The 18,494-nt window shown below is 42.3% G+C and overlaps 1 protein-coding gene across 12 annotated transcripts in view; it reads right to left on the bottom strand.

The window, feature by feature from the left end:
• LOC114069082 (mitogen-activated protein kinase kinase kinase kinase 4) overlaps nucleotides 1–18,494 on the bottom strand; it is a 90,170-nt gene that overhangs the window by 15,499 nt on the left and 56,177 nt on the right. For 3 of the 12 annotated variants that reach the window (XM_027905625.1, XM_027905631.1, XM_027905629.1), the window contains 11 exons: nucleotides 15,863–16,024; nucleotides 13,628–13,858; nucleotides 12,600–12,706; nucleotides 11,517–11,668; nucleotides 10,725–10,822; nucleotides 10,372–10,380; nucleotides 9,546–9,721; nucleotides 8,972–9,092; nucleotides 7,617–7,808; nucleotides 5,136–5,253; nucleotides 4,710–4,880 (listed from right to left, as the gene is read on the bottom strand). In XM_027905625.1, the coding sequence (XP_027761426.1) occupies nucleotides 4,710–4,880; nucleotides 5,136–5,253; nucleotides 7,617–7,808; nucleotides 8,972–9,092; nucleotides 9,546–9,721; nucleotides 10,372–10,380; nucleotides 10,725–10,822; nucleotides 11,517–11,668; nucleotides 12,600–12,706; nucleotides 13,628–13,858; nucleotides 15,863–16,024 (1,537 nt within the window). The remainder of the gene's footprint in view (nucleotides 1–4,709; nucleotides 4,881–5,135; nucleotides 5,254–7,616; nucleotides 7,809–8,971; nucleotides 9,093–9,545; nucleotides 9,722–10,371; nucleotides 10,381–10,724; nucleotides 10,823–11,516; nucleotides 11,669–12,599; nucleotides 12,707–13,627; nucleotides 13,859–15,862; nucleotides 16,025–18,494) is intronic. The other 9 variants (XM_027905626.1, XM_027905627.1, XM_027905632.1 and 6 more) reach the window with 9 other exon arrangements.

Genomic DNA, 18,494 nt, shown 5'->3' with positions numbered 1-18,494 from the left:
TTAGTTGGGGTCTCTCTGCAAGACTTCCCTGACTTCCAGGAGTCAACGGCTGCTCCACGTTTTGTGTCATCTGCAAACTTGCTCAGTATCCCTTCCAGTCCAGCATCCAAGTCATTTCTGAAGATGTTGAAGAGCACAGAGCCCACGATGGAGCCCTGTGGAACCCCACTAGTGACAGGTCACCAGTATGATGCTACCCCATTCACTATTATCCTCTGTACTCCACCCATGAGCCAATTGCTCACCCATGGCATTATGTGTTTATCCAGCTGTGTCCTGGACAGAGCACCAGTTCCCAAACAAAAGGCATGTTAATGCTAAGGTACCAAGTGGTACACAAGCCTATGTATTCCAAAAATATATTAGCTGTTGATAGGGCTGTTGGTAACATGATGCTCTTAACATGGACATAAATGCTCTTGACATAGCAATAAAAGCAGTTCCCACTGGAAGAAGTAGATGGGTGTGCAGCCCTCCTCTAAAAGGTCAGGCACCAGGTTGGATCCTCAGCTTCACAACAATCTTCTCCATCTCAATGTTAAAACTAGAGGAACTACAGTAATCTCATGCTGCCACAGGTTTCTACTAAAGATCAAGCAAACTACGATGAGAAAAGTCGGTAGACCAGTTCCCTTACACAAAGTTCCAAAGATCCACTGGAATACTTTCCAAGAATCCACAAAACCCTAGTATTTAAAATCAGTTACATTTTTTGCATAAATACATATATGAGACTAAGTTTTAAATGTCTGTTAATATATTATCAGTCTCAAATTTCATAACTATTTCTTTGCAATAGTATTTAGGTCCAGAAGCTCACAAATTCTGCAGAGACAGGTCAGATGCAGTACAGGGAATGGAAATCAAACTAAATGTATGGCTCTCTTTATTAGACTTTCATGTTGTTCCCAATGTAAAATGTGCCAATGTAAAACCTGCCATTGTTTAGCACAACAAAATAATGAAATATGAAAACCAAAACTCACACAAAACAATCACAGTTACATTTCTTAATGGTCTTAATCCCTAGTCAGATAATTAAACCCCAGATACAACTAGATTGGTGCCAATGGGCCATTTGGGCTGATCCCATAGTGAACCTTTTCTAATCCAGCAGGTGGGCCCAGTGCACAGATGTGTATCTCGGTGTGGTTTGCATCTGTAGGAGTGACGTGCCTTCTCACAATATTGAAAAAGGGCATTGCTTACCTAAACAACACCCTGGCTACAGGCATGGGAGTGGTTTGCAAAAGGGAAGGCACATTAAACCTGACCCAGGGGGCACAAGGTATCTCTGAAGGGGAAGAGAGTGTTAAGGGGGAGCAGAGTGGCAGCCAGAAGGAAGCAATGATGGGGAAGGGAGCTGAGTTACAGGTGCTGGAGAACTGGGAGGTCAGAAACCATCACGCATCTCTGTTTTCCTCTCTCACCTTTTCAATAAGAAAACTTCAGAGGTCTCACCAGTCCCCACGATCAATCATATATCTTTTCTCAGATTTGCTGCTCTGCTACTTCTCCTGGGAGGCCTGTCATCCTCCCAGGCTCTTCAGCTACTGACACCTCCTCCATCCCCGTCTTGCCCACCTCTAGCCTCTGCATTCCCCACGTGGTTTGCACCCACTGGATCCCATCTCACAGCTCCCGCAGGCATTTCACCACAAGAACATTTTACACAGACTGCCTCTCACACTGAGAGACGTCCTCAAATTGGGAAGTGGCTGAAGGAAGCAGGGAGAGTGAGACACATACAAGTCAAGTCTCAGCACAGGCTGCAGCAGCGCCAAACCAGCCAAGGAAGTGCCCAGCAGTTGGTCTCCTTCCTGCAGCTCCAGGACCCACTGACTAAAGCTGTAAGTGATTCAGCTTCAACATGCATTTCTGTATTTTTTCCAGTGTAGATTACAATTCAAAACAAGCCACATGCTAACTGCTCACTCAGGGTCCCTTACCCTCTTTGCTCATCAGGGCTCCGTTGCTCCTGCCTCCACCCTGATTTCTGCTGCCCTTGTAGTGCAGTTGTTTCGGCTTCAAGTTCACATGCACACCTGTCCCCAATCCCTTCCCTTAGCTATACGCATTTTGAGATGAAACTAATGAGATGCTACACTGGTGGCAAGCAGTGCTTGTATTTTAAAATGCGAGCACCCTCATTACTCACAGACAGCAGAGCTCTTCTACCACCACCCTACAATTAAGCAGTTCTGGTTTTTTCAAACAAATGGAAATGCTTCCTGAAAAAGTACAGGCTGTCTGTGGAGGCTGGGTGTAAAAATCTATGCTACTGCATCCATATCATTAACATTGACTTTCACCACTCAGAACTAGAAGAAACAAGATCACAGACCTAATGAAACCAGCAGTCTGCCAGATACTACTGCCATTACCAGTAGTAAAGACAAAGCAAAGGAAAGCAAGTCCCCCTCTTTTTGAATAAGAAGCATCACCATGAAATGGTTTAATATGCTTAAGGGTAGAGAAGCTAAACCTTACCAAGAAATAAGCATGTGTATCAGCTTGTATCACCATCAGTTTGGCCCCAAATGTTTAACAAGGAAGGGCTGTGTTACAGTTGTAACACACTTCTAGGATTTTACACCTTTTTTTGAAATCACCCCCACAGTCAGATACATGGATCAAAGAAATATGAAACCATTAACAAGAGTTGCTACTGGCAAAACAAGGCAGATTGGAGAAATCACGAGTAATTTTTACTGATACTATATGATTTCTCTTTGTCTTTGCCCTCACAGCCTGGAAGTTTACATTTGCACAACTCCTCATTTTATAATTTTATAACATGAATACAAGCAGAAATAGCACTGGGGTAAAAATATCTACCAGTAAACTCTGGAAATAAAGAAAACAGCAGATAGGAAGATAAGGTGTTGGGAGAGCTCTTTAACTGACACAGCTTTGCAGGCAAGCAGACTGGGACAACAGTGCTGTTCTGAGAAAAAAATGGTGGAAATAACCCCAAAAGAGAACTAAGGCCCTGGAAAGAGCAATGAAAATGTAGAAGAGAGAAGTGCATTGTGTTACCTATACAATCATCATGTGACTCAGGGGTATGGCCAACTCTCTTCTTTATAGTTTTTAAAATGCCATTCATGTGCATCTAGAGTCTGCTAAGTTTCCCCCTACTAGACAAATATGTATGTAACGTACACAAGCGTCAACTATTAACATCTAGATAACAAAAAATATCTTGTGCCCCCACAGACTCTGGTCAAGAAACAAACGGCATGGCAGAGGAAAGCCCTCCCTGGGTGTTGCAGCATTGATGTCACATTGCAGCAGGCAACAAGCACTGCTCTAAGCCTGGTGAAGTGTGGGATCCTGACTAACTGGTCTGGCACCAACACAAATTATCCCTTGTGACAAGAAGACCAGACACATTTGGTCAGCTGACATCTCATGCCCAGCTTCTCTCTGCAGTAACTGCTCTTAACAAAGCTAAGTCACAGTCTCAGCATGGCAAATATCCCTCCTACCCTCCTCTTTTCCCTCTTCCTTCCTACATAAGCTGATGACTGAGGTGGTAAGTTATCTTATGAAATACATCTTAATCAAGCTCTGCAACAACACAGTAGCAAGAGGCTCAAGAAGATGATGATTATTTTTCAAAAGAAATACCATGTGTGTACCAGGTGTACAATGTAAAGACTACTAAAAACTCCAAAAAGCTGCAAGAGATGTACTGGCAGGGTTCAGAAAATGCTGAAAAGGACATCCTGATCAACTGAACGAAGCCTCTCCCAGGCAACTTGTGACAGAACAAGAGGATTGGAGCAGATCCAGAGAAGAGCAACCAGGCTGATGAAGGGACTTGAACACAAGTCCTATGAGGAGAGGCTGAAGGAGTTGGGGTTGTTTAGCCTGGAGAAGAGAAGGCTCAGGGGAGACCTCATCACTCTCTACAGCTACCTGAAAGGAGGTTGTAGCCAGGTGGGGTTTAGCCTCTTTTCCCAGACAGCTATCAGTAAGACAAGAGGGCATGGTCTCAAGCTCTGCCAGGGGACGTTTAGGTTGGATATTAGGAAAAAATTCTTTACAGAGAGGGTAATCAGGCATTGGAATGGGCTTCCCAGGGAGGTGGTAGATTCTCCATCCCTGGAGGTATTTAAGAAGAGACTGCATGTGGCACTTAGTGCCATAGTCTAGTAACTGTGGTGGTAGTGGATCGAGGGTTGGACTTGATGATCTCAGAGGTCCTTTCCAACCCATCTGATTCTATGATTCTATGACTCAAGCTGCACCAGGGGAGGCTCAGGATGAACACCAGGAAGAAGGGTGGTTAAGCACTGGAACAAGCTGCCCAGACAAATGGCAGAGTCACCATCCCTGCAAGTGTTCAAGAAGCTGTGGCACATAGTGCTATGGTCTAGTTGATATGGTGGTGTTCAGTCAAAGGTTGGACTCAATGATCTTGAAGATCTTTTCCAACCTTAATGATTCTATGATTCTGTGATTCTCAGTCTGAACTTTGCCATCAGAAGCATTTATACCAGTGAGAAATAATATCAAAGCAGAAGCAACATAAGGAACACCGTAATAATCAGCTCTTGCAAAAAGAAGATGCAAACAAGCACTGAATAAACGCAGAGGAACAGCAACAGTTTCGGAGATACATTATTGGAGACTGCAAGCTCATACTGGCACGTCTACACTTCAGAAGTGCAGGAGGCAAGGGAAGAACACTTTTGCATTACCCCATAAGGCAGCACACAGTATCTCAGAATTGAATCTCTTCTTGTATTTGCGAATCTCTGGTGTATCACTCTGTGGCCGTGTATTCGTGGGATTCACATTGACAACTGATCCTTTCCGTGTAGGGTCTTGCCTTATTGCTTCTGATCTCATTGCTTCACTAGAAAATCCTACTGAAAAAAAGAAAAGTGCATGTAATATCCCTCAAGTGCTAAATTCTGGCCTTATACTCTTGACATTATACAACCCAAATCAGTAACTGAGAATACAGAGAAAGTCTTTCTTTTTGTAAGAAATGTACATGGAAAAAGAAAATAAACTATGCAATCCATTGCAAATCAAATAAAAAGCATGATGGTAACATTCTTAACTACTTTAAAGAGCCACTGAACCCTTTTTCAATTGTTGTCTTCAGCTACTTTACTTACCCACAGAAGTCACAGTTGTCCCACTAGATGGAGAAATCTGTAGTAATCTGGGGTCTATAAAAGGTGTAAAGGAGGAGGAAGATTTGTGTTTCTGGAGTGTGTTACTAGCGGACTGAGTCTGCAATGTAAATTTCAACTTTATTAATATTAATGACAATAAAAAGCATGGATAACAACAACCAACATCTTAAAGTTACTACAGATTTATGCTACAGAGCCTCCCCAAACTTTTATACTTCCTTTATAGATACAAAGCGCACTACAGGCACCACACCTGAACTAGATACATATGCACACTGCACATGTTATAGCAAATATCATCCCTGAAACTCAGCTGCTAGCAAAGCCTTTTACAACAGGCCACTACAATCAGGCACAAAGGGAATGTCTCTCCTTTTAAAAATCTGTTTAAGTGGATGTATACTATTTTATTTGCAAGTTGTCCGCTACCTACAGTTTTTGAATTTATGAAGCATCTCCTGAATTGAGCTAGTTTAATAAATTATGAAGCTTGATCTCTTGGCTTGTGCAACAAAATCAGAACCATCAGGGATCAAGCATTCACTTCTATGATGGATTATGTTTCAGTGTTTGCTACTGTTCATTCTCCCTATTTTGTTTAACCTGAGCCTCTTGCCAGAAAGCTGCAGCACGTTCTTCCACCTTTATTTGACAAAGCAACATATTAAACCTGTATCGAACAAAGGGGCTCATTAGTGTGGAAGGTGTAGCAAATGGTGACATGACACTATGAACATGTAGTGGATAAAATCACTGGTGCTTGCTGAGTTATGAGGTCTAAACATGAAAAAACATAAAGAAAGAAAGAAGACAAGTGAAACAATGAACTGTTAAAAGTGGAAATGAAACGACTTAAAAACTCTTGCCAGTTTAGTATTATAGTGACAACATTGCATAATGAAGCAGAATGGGACAAGTGAAAAAATAGTATATATATAAAGGGTGTGCATGTGGGTAAGTTATACCAAGCAGTACCGGGTTTTTGCTCAGCTTTATGCAAACATAGTTACGAGACACTTTTTTGGCATGAACTAATCTTCAACCTATGATCTTCCTAGGCCTATACTCTGCAGAAAAAACCCAGCAATTTGTCTTCAGAGTGTATCGGTCCCCTGAATAGCTCAATACCACAAGGTTCCTTCATCATCAGGCACTGCCTCCACTTTCCAAGCTGAGTTAAGTGAACCCTGCTTACTTATTGCTTAGATCAAAGTAATGAGCAAGCATATCTCTGGATCTATCAACTGATCTCTATAACCTACAAGAGTGTGCTTTCAGAAAGATCAAAGACCAATGAAGTATATCTGAAAATTAGGTATTATGCTAAATAATTTTCCAGGAGAAAATGTTCCCTCCCACCCTCCTGCTCTGGTTCACAAGCATTTTTGATTATGTGGTGAACATGTGCATTGCCATCAGCCTACCCAGCTCACTACAACCTCTCCTTCTCATCTCAGCACTTGCACACCTGCACAGCAGGACTCGACCATGAGAAGCAGCAGCTTCTTTTCACCAAGTTTTGCTCCCCTGTACTATCCCCGGCTTTAGAGGCTTTCCCTGTAAGCCAGACTGGCCACCCAGCCAGGAGTGGAGACACCATATCAGGCTCCTTGCTTACTGCTAGGGTTGATAAGAGCCAAATGGCGCCCTTTGCTCATTCACATGTGTGCGCTTCCTCTGCTGTAAGGGGTTATGCACATGGGAAGGACCAGGCTTTCCCACCACCACTTGGTAAGGGAAGGCACCAACCTGGGATCAGCCCAGGAGAGCAAGAGGGAGCATCCCCCATGGCAAAGCCTTCTCTACCTGGACATAGCCAGTGCTGGTAAACAGTCACCTTTACACAGCTGCTTTTCAGAATACACACATACTTGGAAAAAACCCCAAATATTTTTCCCCATTCATTATTCCAAAATAACAATACCTCAGGCTTTTACAACCCTCCCGGGCAACACCTGATTTGTTCACTCAGCCCACGTGGCAAGGTTTAAAGAGCAAAATCCCTCCGCAGCCGCTTCCTCTCCCAAAGGGTGAGTTTCCACAAGCAGCTCCTCATATGTGTGGAGTTACTAGTCCAGCCTTTACTGACAAAGCCAAAATTAACTGCTAATTCTGAAGAGGCACATTGCTTGCAATTAGCCTGCTCCCGGAATAAAACAGAATTAAAAAAAAAAGAGTATTGGCTTGAAAATGCAGTAGTCAAGTTTAGTTTAAAACGAATGCCATGCAATTAATGACTCACTAAAGGAAGCAAAAATAGTAAACTGGCAAGTTTGGCGTGGGACTGCTCTACAGTTAAGGGCTTCTTACACAGAACTGAAACGTGTTATTTGGCGGGGCGGGAACAAAGGTGACAGGAAAAAAAAGCAGGGGAGATTGGCTGGAGTTCCTTTGCAAACTACCTACTAGGCAATGCTGCTATAACCCTACGAAAGCAGCCAGCTGTGGTGTAAGACATACCTCATTAGTAGTTAGCTTGTCCTGGGGTGTCTGTGGGGACATGGTGGGTGTCGGCTGGCTGGAGGATGGGGAGGAGGAGGTGGAGGAAGTGGAGGAGGAATGGCTTTGCTGTAAGAGATCTGGCAAGAGGTGAATGCGACCGGCAAAGCCATTGCTCTCATGATGGCTGGCACGCTTTTTGTCAACTGTACTCTGTAGAAAAAACAGGCACACTTGTCTTGCTCAAGTGCTGCTTAAAGGTCTATATCCCTAACAACCTCTCTCCTTCTCTCTCTCACTTCCTACCTTTCCACATTTACTTTTTAATTTATTTTTTTAAATAAGATGAGAATCCATGCTTTGATGCCTGGATGGAAAGGGAAAGTGGGCAGAGCTATTAGTATTCATCAAATTCCCACCTCTTCTGGCGGGCAAAAGTTTGGTAAGTGTGGTTGACTTGCACAGCCAGTTTCACCAATTCATAAAAGAGTAACTGTGCTAAGTCCGACACCACAACAGGGACAAGCATATTTTTGGGGGTGGCGCGAGGATTTCTTTCCCTATTGTTTTGTTTAAAACTAACTTCGATCCTATAGAGATAGCAGTTTGGACTTTCTGGAGAATGCCTGCAGATAACTATTTAAAACAATAACCATGAAATTTTAATTTTCAAACCAGAGGGCTCAATTAAGAAATTGGCATTCAGTTGTGAAACTCAGAAATGTGATTACTGAGGAAACTCCTATAAGCTAGCACACTCATTAACACACAAGCTCATTTAAAAGCAGGGAATCATTATCTTTCAGAAGCACAAGAATGCATTATTTTCAGGATCAAAGGCAACAACACAGCACTCTAGCTCTGTCCACATTCTCTGCTTCACCACCTATTCTACTTCTCCCCCACACCAACTGTTGCATGAATTTGTATGTACTTGTGTGTGTATGTTATCTGGGTGGTCTGTATGCCCTCAACTACAGTTTCAAAACAATTTTTAAAAGCCCTGAGTGCTCCCACCCCAGTCTCCCTCCCAGCTCCACTCCTGAGACACATGTTCGGTTCTATGGTAAAACTAAACTAAGTTCTTGCTCCAGGTGCTTGCTCCACACCTGTAGCTCTTCTACCCTTCTCTCCCACAGACTCTGAGATATTCTGCATGGTGCTGCCATGGGTGTCACTGGAAAGCATGCAAAACAGAAGCAAGGGCTACTCTCCTCCTTGCATGCATCAAACATCTTGCTTATCTGAAATCCACTACAGCTGTGTCTTGATAATACGAACAACAAACATAATGTAGAAACAGCATGGGTGAATGAGCGAGTGGGTTAATGAGCACAGAAAGGGTGCAGCACTGCACAGGGAGAGAAAAGCAATACCTGTCGAACAATTAAGGTGCCCTCCTTCGAAGGAGTCAAGGCAGGTTCACTCTCCACATCATCATGGACGATCATGGTTTTCACTGACTCTGTTTCACCATTGCTCAAGTTCAACGTTGACCTATTTGGCAGACAAGAAATAAGTGGAGTGAGATAATAGCACTAGTGCCCTAGCTGTCGCTGCCCTGCATCAAGGCACACTGAAAATTAATTTGTATTGTGGCCAGAGTGGAATATTTACAACATAACCTGCCTAGAAAAGCCTCTCTAATAAAAAAAAAAAACAAAACAAAACCAAACCAACCAAACAAACAACAAAACAAAAGGAAAAAAAAAAGTCAGGAGATTTTTAAACACTGTATCTCTTTTTGTAACAAATCAACATGGAAGAGGGAGAGGACATCGAGAAGATTACCCTCAGCATTTGAAAATAAGAACATACAAGACTGCTACATCTTGCTCATAGATTGTAGTAAGCTGAAAGAACTAACATAAAAGCCAAAATACTCAACAACCTTTTCCTTCAATTCCCTATGAGAGAAAACAGATGCAAAACATTGGTAGAAGAACTAACACTGCTCGGACATCATCTGGTCCAGAAGTAGACTCATCTGCTCCTTCTTGTTCCATATCATCATCTTCCTCATCTGTTGTCCCTGACTCCTCACTTGAGGATGAGTAGTCTGTTACTTTGTGTGGAGGTCGCACATCCTCCACTGCTCGCAATTCCTTTGCCAATGCAGTTAAATCCTGATGGGAGAGGGAATTAAAACAAAAAACAAAAAAAACAGATGTTGCAAGTAGGAGAGAAGAAGAGTTTGCAAGACGAACATGCAGGATTAGTGCCTGAGTTTGCTCAGTTGTCCGCTGACATGTTTCCATTGCCCCAGCAGTAGTTTCCTCAGACTTACTCATTCCTAACAGTTATGAAAACTCAGTCTCTGATAAATTAAAGCACCAGAAGAGTAAACCTAAGTGGGTCTTGCCATATCATAGAAAAATGTGCATATTCTGAAACCCAACTATCCTGATTATGACTTCAGTTTACCCTATTATACCATCTGAAGGACATATAAAAGCACCAAGACCCACTCTCACATAGTTGACTGTCACAGTTTATTTCCCTAAACTTTTCAGGTTAATAGTATCCACCTACTATCAGAAGGGAAGGACCAACCTCTACATTTCTTTAAGAAAGTTGACAGATTTGGGTGCTAGAGCAGTATCATAAGAGATACGGCAAGAAAAGAAAGTTTTAAGGAAAACTGGAAATATTGTGAAAACCCACTGAGTTTCCCAAGATACAACTGGACACACAGCTGTAATCAATTGTAATAGCAGCCAGGTAAATGAAATGTCAGAAATCTTTCACAGAAAGTAGCAACAATTTAAGGTCTTACCACTTCTCCCTGCACCATTCAGCCCAGTATTGGCACATTCAGGTCACATGCACGATCAGTGATCCAGCCCCAGGAAGGAAGCACAGGATTGAATGAGAGAAAGGCAAAGGTTAGGAAGGAAAAAGACCACAGAGCAGAAATCAATCCCAGAAGCACAGTAAAATCTAATGTTTAAAGTACTGTGATGTGCACAGGCAATTGCACATCCAAGAACATGCTGCTAGACCCCCAGTTAGAAACTCAACTCAAGATGAAGTTCATCCCTGAGGGCACCATGAGTAGAAGTTCACACTGTACTTTTTGGGAGTCTACCTGAGAGAGACAGTGGACAATAGAAAGTGGATGCAACTTACAGCAGGCTTGATAGGTCTGAAGACTTCCTTTTTCTCTTCAGGCTTTTTAGGTGCACTTTCATGACGCTGTGACGGCGAACCCTCTGATTTGGATGATGCTGCATGTGCCAAGACCCAAAAAGTAACACCAAAGAAAACAGATTAGGCAGGGAGGTAAAATATGTTTTTCTTACTTCACTTCAGAGAGGGGAAGGGAGGTGAGAAAACTATCAGGTAGTGTCTGACTGTATGACCAAAGTTTCACAAGTTCAATATTACATTGTCCCTGAAGGACTACAAAAAGACATCATTAGCTGTGATTTGTATGGGTGCTACTGACCTATGACTGAAGCCAAAGTAAACAGTCACACAACTGCAGATCAAAAGACTCAGCTGTGGCCACAAGCTGGAAAACCTCCATCAACATTCAGTGTAGCCCAGCCGAGACCTATGCATAGCAGTCTACACCCTGTCACCACCAAGATGACAGGCAACAAGCATCAATATGTGCCCTTGCACATATGAGGAAGGGAGCTAGGAGGGCATGGAGACTGGGATGTTCGCACACAGGAAAATGAAGCAGTGACTGGATGTGAATTAAAGAACAGTGAAACACTTTGACAACGACTTCTACGCCTACTGCCTTTCCCAAGCAAGTGCATACTGCCAAGGGGGTACAAGAAGCTAACCCATCTTTGACACTGCATGCTCAAAGGTCATTCCATGTGGAGGTTATCATCCTTAATTTTTGAGTGTTTCACAGCTTAATAAAATTAGACACACAATGTTACAAAGGGTGGGAGAAGGACTTACATCTCATCCGGAACCGCTCTCCAGACCCACTCTGAGAGCCAGGGTGGGAGCCAGGCTGTGAACCAGAGTTGCTTGAACCTGAAGAACTGCCACTGCCCGGCCTTGGTACAAGCTTCTCCACCCTTTCCCACAGCAGACGAGGCTCTATATTGCTGTATCCGGGAGGGAAGAAATTATTTGTCACACACTCCAGTTCCAAATTCCTGTTTCTAAACTCAAACATCACTCTTCCACAGTGTTTCGCTAATAACTCATGTGAAAGAACACTGAGCTGAGGGCATCAGTGATGCTGCACAACTCAGGCAGTGGCTCCCTCTGCCAATGGCTCCCTCTGTCTTATTTATGATGGCAAGAAAAAAAAAGTTTAGGTGGGTATAAACTATTCTTTATATATGGAGATGTCTACCTGCCATCCTTATGTATCTAACCTAAAGGGGACAGTTCCCTCAGCCTGCACGCAGCAGGTTTAAAATTGGCTCAGAAGTGCCCTGGGCACCCAAGTCCAAGCCAAAAAGAATAACAGAATACCCTCACTCCTGTCCAGTGAGCCAGTTCCAGGGGAGCCTGTCCATTTTGCTCCGCTGAGCTCAGATGTCAGTCCCCTATTCCCTCTTCCTAACCTCAGATGCTCTGTGTAACAGCTCATGGATGCTTTTCCCTCTCCTGAAGTTTGCTTCTGGCCAAGATGCCAGAAAGTTTCTGAGATCTCTTCACTTTAGATATTACAAACACTTCTGCTGCCAGTAATCCCCACAGTATGCCCAAGCTGACCTGCTGCATCAAAAGACAAGATGTTCACAAATGGTCACATTTTTTTCCAAAATCTTAAGGATATTGAAATTATTGCTAAAGTTACATGGCAGGATACTCAAAGGAGGAGAGGTATGAGGAAATTTTGCCAGTCTTAGTTGACACATGTGCTACATCAAGGGACATTAATATTAATCATTACTGAAAAAGGATCCAACATCATCTTCCTTTCACGTCCAACAGGCATTGCCAAAAACTGTCTGGAAAATGCCTGATTTCCCATGAGCCTTTTTCTTCCAAATCAAGAAAGGTGAGGACATTAGGCTTACAAACCTCGTGGAGTTCCTTTGACCTGCTTGGTTATTTTGCTGCCCACTGCCCTGCAGCGGAGAATCACGGCGGGACAGGACTGGTGATCGGGATGTTGTTCTCACAGGTACCTTGGGAGAAAAAAAGATTGTGTTAAACCCATGAAGGAGAGAGACAGAAGAGGAAAACTAAAACTGTCCTGCCACAGAATATATTCTTAACATTTTAACACTTTCTAAGTCCAAGCTAGCATCAATGACCAAAAGCAGTAAGCAAACACCCATAAAACCAAAAGCCTTAGTTGGGATGCTATTCAGAATTTGAAGAGAACACAAAGTTTAGTCTTAACAATAAATAGTGTTTAATAGTTACCACACAAACACATACACGCCCCACTACCCTCCCAACTACTGAGACATTAAAAAAGAATATGGCATTTTGACTGAAGCAGGGGAGGCACAAAGCAATTTGCTAAAACAGCATGAGAATTAGGAGAATAAGCTCAAGGGAACCAAACAAATGCCCGGGAATGGATCAGCAGAAGGCAAAGACTGGTGGGGGAGCAAGAATATACTCAGAAGAAGCAAATCCCAGTGGATGGGAGGGGGAATGGGAGGGGGAGAGGAGGAAGAAATATATTGAATGTTTCCTTTTTGTTCAGTTCCATCTCAATTTTAAATAAATGTCTGATTCATAGTTTGGGTTGCTAACGGATGAAGAGGAAAATTAACTCTGAGCAATTACCTCAGGGATATTTTAAATTCTTTCCTGAACATGGCAATGACTTGTTAACTTAGCATAATAAATTGTTTCTCCGAAATAGCTGCATTCTGTAAATAATTGCCAATTTTATATGAAGCTTCAATATGGTACTTAAGGTTGATTATCATTAACCCATTGACTGAACACCTACATTAGGATCTGCCTTCCAAAATACTGTTCCCAATGCTGGCACAAGGGCACAGTCTTCCCAGTGCCCCAGGTATCACATCCTTAAGAAAATTATAATTAATAATAAAAAAATAGCACACATCTGTCTTTCTACTCCTTACCCTTGGAGGCACCTCGTCACTGTCTGATCTAGCCCAAGCCTTTTGGGTGGGGTCGGGTACCTCCGACTTAGAGTCAGAACTCTGATTTAGCACTTCACTGCGTGAAGGTGGATATGGGTCCTGGGAACGAAGATGGTGATGAGCAAATTTGGGAGAAGGGTCACTGAAGGAATGGGATCGCGAGACAGGGGAAACATTGTTCTTGAGAGATGCCAGATGGGACCACTGTACCTTACAAGAAAACAAAACATAAAACATTCAATGCGCTCAGTATAACCGGCTTTCCAATTAACACAGAATAAAGGCAGGTGGGGTGGGCAGAGACAAATTGGTTATGGCATTAGGTAAGCGTGGGGTGGAGTCAATGCACTTAAAAGCAAGGCAAGCGCCCAAAGAACGTAACAGACTGAAAATACAGCACATATGCACTTTTTGTGAGATATGCTCTCCACATACACATACACTGGTGCCCAGAAGAAAGCGGGACCCAATATCTGCTCAATGAGACTGAGTCCAAAGGCCACTCAAGACAGAAGTCGCCTTTGATTCCCCGATCTTCAGTGGGCTTTGACCAGGTCTCATGGCAGCACTGGTGGGCTGGGAAATTTGAAGTGGACATCCAATTGAAAAAAAGTGCAAAATCAAAGAATGCTCTCAATTGTGCAAACCAAAAGATATTTACGTTTCCTAATAAATTTAGGAACTTGATACAGTTCCAAACTTTTGAAGAAAGACCATAACACAAAGCCTTTATTCCTTTACAGTCATTGCAATATATATAAAATAACATAATATATATTGTATATTTATGTACATATATATTGTATACATATGTACAATGCATATTATACTTACACCATATATGTACCATATACTGTACATATATACATATTTAGACACAAACTACACACACACACACATTCAACTACATACATTGAGAAGGCACAAATTGACTTCAGAGTCAAAATTCCATCGGGATTTCCACTGAAATCCCTATTGACCCTTCAGCCTGTTTCCTCCTTGTGAATAAACCTGTCTTTCAGAGTTGACTTCTGAAACTAAGCAAGAGGAAATGTACTAGCTGAGGAACATACTGTTTCCACACCTGTTAATTAACCAAAACTTTGCTTTCAATCACAGTTTCAGTAGGTTGGATGTATTTGTTTTTGTATGATTATCATTTCCTCAATTGTAATACACACAGCTGTTGAAGAGCCTGATTATCCTTAATCTGAGTGGAAGACACAGACTTTAAAAGTAACTGGCACAGAGAACATGAAGATACAAGTCCAATATTTTGAAATAGTCATAGAGGTTTGAATAAAAGCCAGGAATTAATGAGTAAGAGATGAAGTTCTGTCCTGATTTCTCCCACTCTCCCGTCTGTTCAAATTCTCCTGTTGCCCAAAAGAGTTGCAATACCTAGTTCACAGTCAGGGATGTTGTTAGCTTGCACTGTCATCAACAGACTTGAAAGAACAAAATTCTGCAGGGAAACGGAGGAACTGAATGCACAACTATACCATTTAATTGAATGCACCTAAATTGCTCAGAATTAATGGGCTATGTCTGAAGTTTTAGACAGAGGTTACTTTTTCAATTCATGCTGTAATTCCTATGAGATCAGATATCAAGACCTAGAGGCTCTTCATTAGAAAAAAACAGAACAAGAGTTGCCATGTAGCTCAGTGGTTTCAACCTCTTTTTGATTTTCCAGGGATGATAGAGAATTCTATTTAGCAGCTGTAGATCTACTGACAACAAACTTGCTTTTCTTAGTCATGTTTTGTAAATCTCTTTGAAACCATGCTCATACTATTAAAACCCACTTGTTTGGTTAGCTTCCCTCAGCAAGAATTTTAAAAACCAAGCAAGCTCATTTTTTTCCGAGCATCCTTTTTAGTAGTAAAAACATTGCACAGAGCAAAGTCTGAATTATAAAAGTGTTCTGCAACTGTCACCAGCATTTGATCCACCATGTCACTGCTGCAAAGATAATAACGGAATGCAACAGTTCTAATCTAGCTCTAATATTAAAAAAAACCCCAAACCATCAGTTTGTCAATAAAATAAGCAAAAACAGATGAAGAGCAAATCTAGTGACTAAGCTACTTTGTGTAACAGTGCTACTGCTTACATAAGACTTTCAAAGTGCCAAGATCTGCAAATTTGAAGGAAACCTGTTGGGACTTCTGCATTTCCTCCAGGCTCACCAGGATTTTCCTGGGCACTTACCTGGGGCTCCATTGGCCTCTGCAGGGCAGGCTGAGCAGGTTCTGAGTTTCCATTGGAAAAGGACTCTGATCTTGAAGGCACTGGTGGCTCCAACACTTTGCCCATCTGTTTAGACTGTGCTTCAGGGGAGCCCTGATTAGTTTTTCTAAATCTCTCCTCCACCTAAGCCAAAATAAACAGAGGTTAAGCCTTTAGTCAATAAAACCAATTACAGCAGAAATACAAAGATGAGTACCACATTCCCTTTACCAAAAAGAAGCCAAATACATTTGGGGTTTAGCAGGATTTTTCCCCACCCACTTTTTTCAAGCACTGTAAGTTCACTGAGCAAACTACGCCAAAGTGGCAAGTGTGCCAATACAGAAAATCCATACTAGAAAGAGAGGAGATACAGGAAGCAGTAAGATGTGAGATAATATGATGAAAGACCATTACTGGGCTGCTTTCTGCCTAGACTAATTATTATCCATCAGTATTTTCCCCACAAACAATAAAAAGGATATATGAAAACAGAAATAACTTTACAATACAAAAGCACATTTCCCACTGCTATCCCTTACTTTAGTTACCTACCTTATGAAACCAATGGTTCTGGACTATCTGCTTTCCTGCGCTTCTCTCTTTGGCAAAGTAAAAATAGATAGGAGGATATATTTCTCTACCCTGGACTCTGTTCAGCTTTAAGTACAAAACTGTAGGACTGATCATCCTCTCTCTTATCAAACACTATCAACACAACCTCACAGGCTGCAGAGGACAGCCCCAGCAGCTTGTTTCTTGTTCTCAGGAAGGTGTAGAAGTCATAATACATTAATGCCAAAAGCTTGTTGAAGGGAAAACTAAATCAGAATATGTACAGTCCTCAGAATAACATGAAGCAAGGTCCCCATGCAGAAACATCGACTCTTCCAAGGCCACAGCATTGAGAACAAAGTGAGAGGTATGAAGGGCAAGAGACAAGTGAGGCTACAGGCAGAAAGCAAATATCCTCCCATTTCCTAAGACGGTCTGTTGCTGGAACCAGGGTAGCATGTGCCTTTCTGCCAGAGGAGCTGCCCCTGAGGAATGCTAAACTCTCAGAATTTTATCAAAGCATCAAAGATTAAACTGGCAGCTTGGGGTGATTTCACATGCTTTAACTCTTGTGCCTGAAGCACAAAACCAGTACTGGGGTATTTTCCTTGCAGTGACAACATGGAGAGACTGGCTGTCAGAAGACAGCGGCAAATTCCCAGGACTACGCACTTCAGCTGGGCTGCTTTACAAACCCAACCTGCCTCTGCTTTCCAGAACTTGAGGATGTAACAGTTTGCCTGTGGGAACAAGCAGACAACCTTCTGCCAGGTCTACACAAAATACACCACATCTTGAGAAGTACAAGAATGGAGGCAAGCATCTTCACCATACAATTATTTTCACCACTGTGTTCAACTCCACAGAGCCATCCTTTAAAGTTTAAAAAACAGGCCAGACTCCTTGTTATGAATAGAACAAGGAAAAGCCCCAAGTCCTTCTGTCTGAAGGAGCAGGTTTTCACATCTCTAGCGGTAGATGATACGAGGTTTCTTCCACAAAGCACAAGAACTGCATGAGCCACATGGCTTCAAAACCAGGCAAGAAGTGGGAAGGAGACAGAGAGTGCAGCCCTGGATCGAAACAGGTCCTGTTCCACTCATCTGACTGCATGGACCTGAAAATGGTATTAAGCTCCAATCTCCCCGCTGCTTCCCAAAGGCAACCTTAGAAGTCCTTATATCCTCATTGCTACTGCAATGAGTTAACAAACTGATTACCATTAGACTTTGCCAGAACAGGAAAGTTAGTCCACTTCAGCTTATCCCTCCTATAGTCAGCATCTCCATAGATGGAGACTTTCTCTGGAGAGCAGTATGTCTGAAAGTATGAGGCACAGAACGTTCATTCTAATTCACTATTTTATGTCAAGAATGATGTCAGAGTTAATGCCTGCTCTTAAGATTAATTGGTGTCACTCCCACTGCCAGGCTATACTTCTACCACACTTTTTAAAAAAACTATTACACACCAAACTCTGGGAAGATTTGACTACTAACCAACATTTCTGTGCCTTCATTCCTTCTAGTTAGAGCAATCACAAAAGAAAACTACTACAACAGAAAAATAGCTGAGTCAGTGGTTCTCCTAATGGATGTAACACTTGAATTTTCATTAGTTTCTCTCCTTTTACACTCAGAAAGGAAAACAGAGCACATGCAGTTCTGCATCGCTCCAAAGCCAGCATTCAGGCTGGACAGAAGTGCTGGACTGGCACTATGCTTTCACTGAGGTGGGCCGAGAGCGTGCAACAAGGACCACAAGGCTGGTTCCATGTCTGCACCACCACATACCAGTAAGTCTGAACTTATTCCAAGTAAGAGAGATGGACCAGATAAGTTAGCCATCAAGCAGAATGGATGAGGTAGCACAAACATGGTTTATGAAAAACTTAGACAACAGCATCTAGAAGAAAACGGGTTTGTGTCCACCAAGCCCAAACAGCAATACTTCAAAGACTAAGAAGTACTGCTGGATGAAGGCAAAACAAGAGCTATTTTATCACATTCAGGAGCCTCAAGGGTATTTTTTGTTCTTGTTCCAAAATGTATTTACCTAG

The sequence above is a fragment of the Empidonax traillii genome, unplaced genomic scaffold, assembly GCF_003031625.1.
Source record: "Empidonax traillii isolate 1590-97213 ecotype Southwest subspecies unplaced genomic scaffold, ASM303162v1 scaffold1183:size177227, whole genome shotgun sequence".
Taxonomy (NCBI): Eukaryota; Metazoa; Chordata; class Aves; order Passeriformes; family Tyrannidae; genus Empidonax; species Empidonax traillii.
The sequence above is the reverse complement of the archived record's forward strand: the minus strand, read 5'-3'. Positions and strand labels throughout refer to the sequence as shown.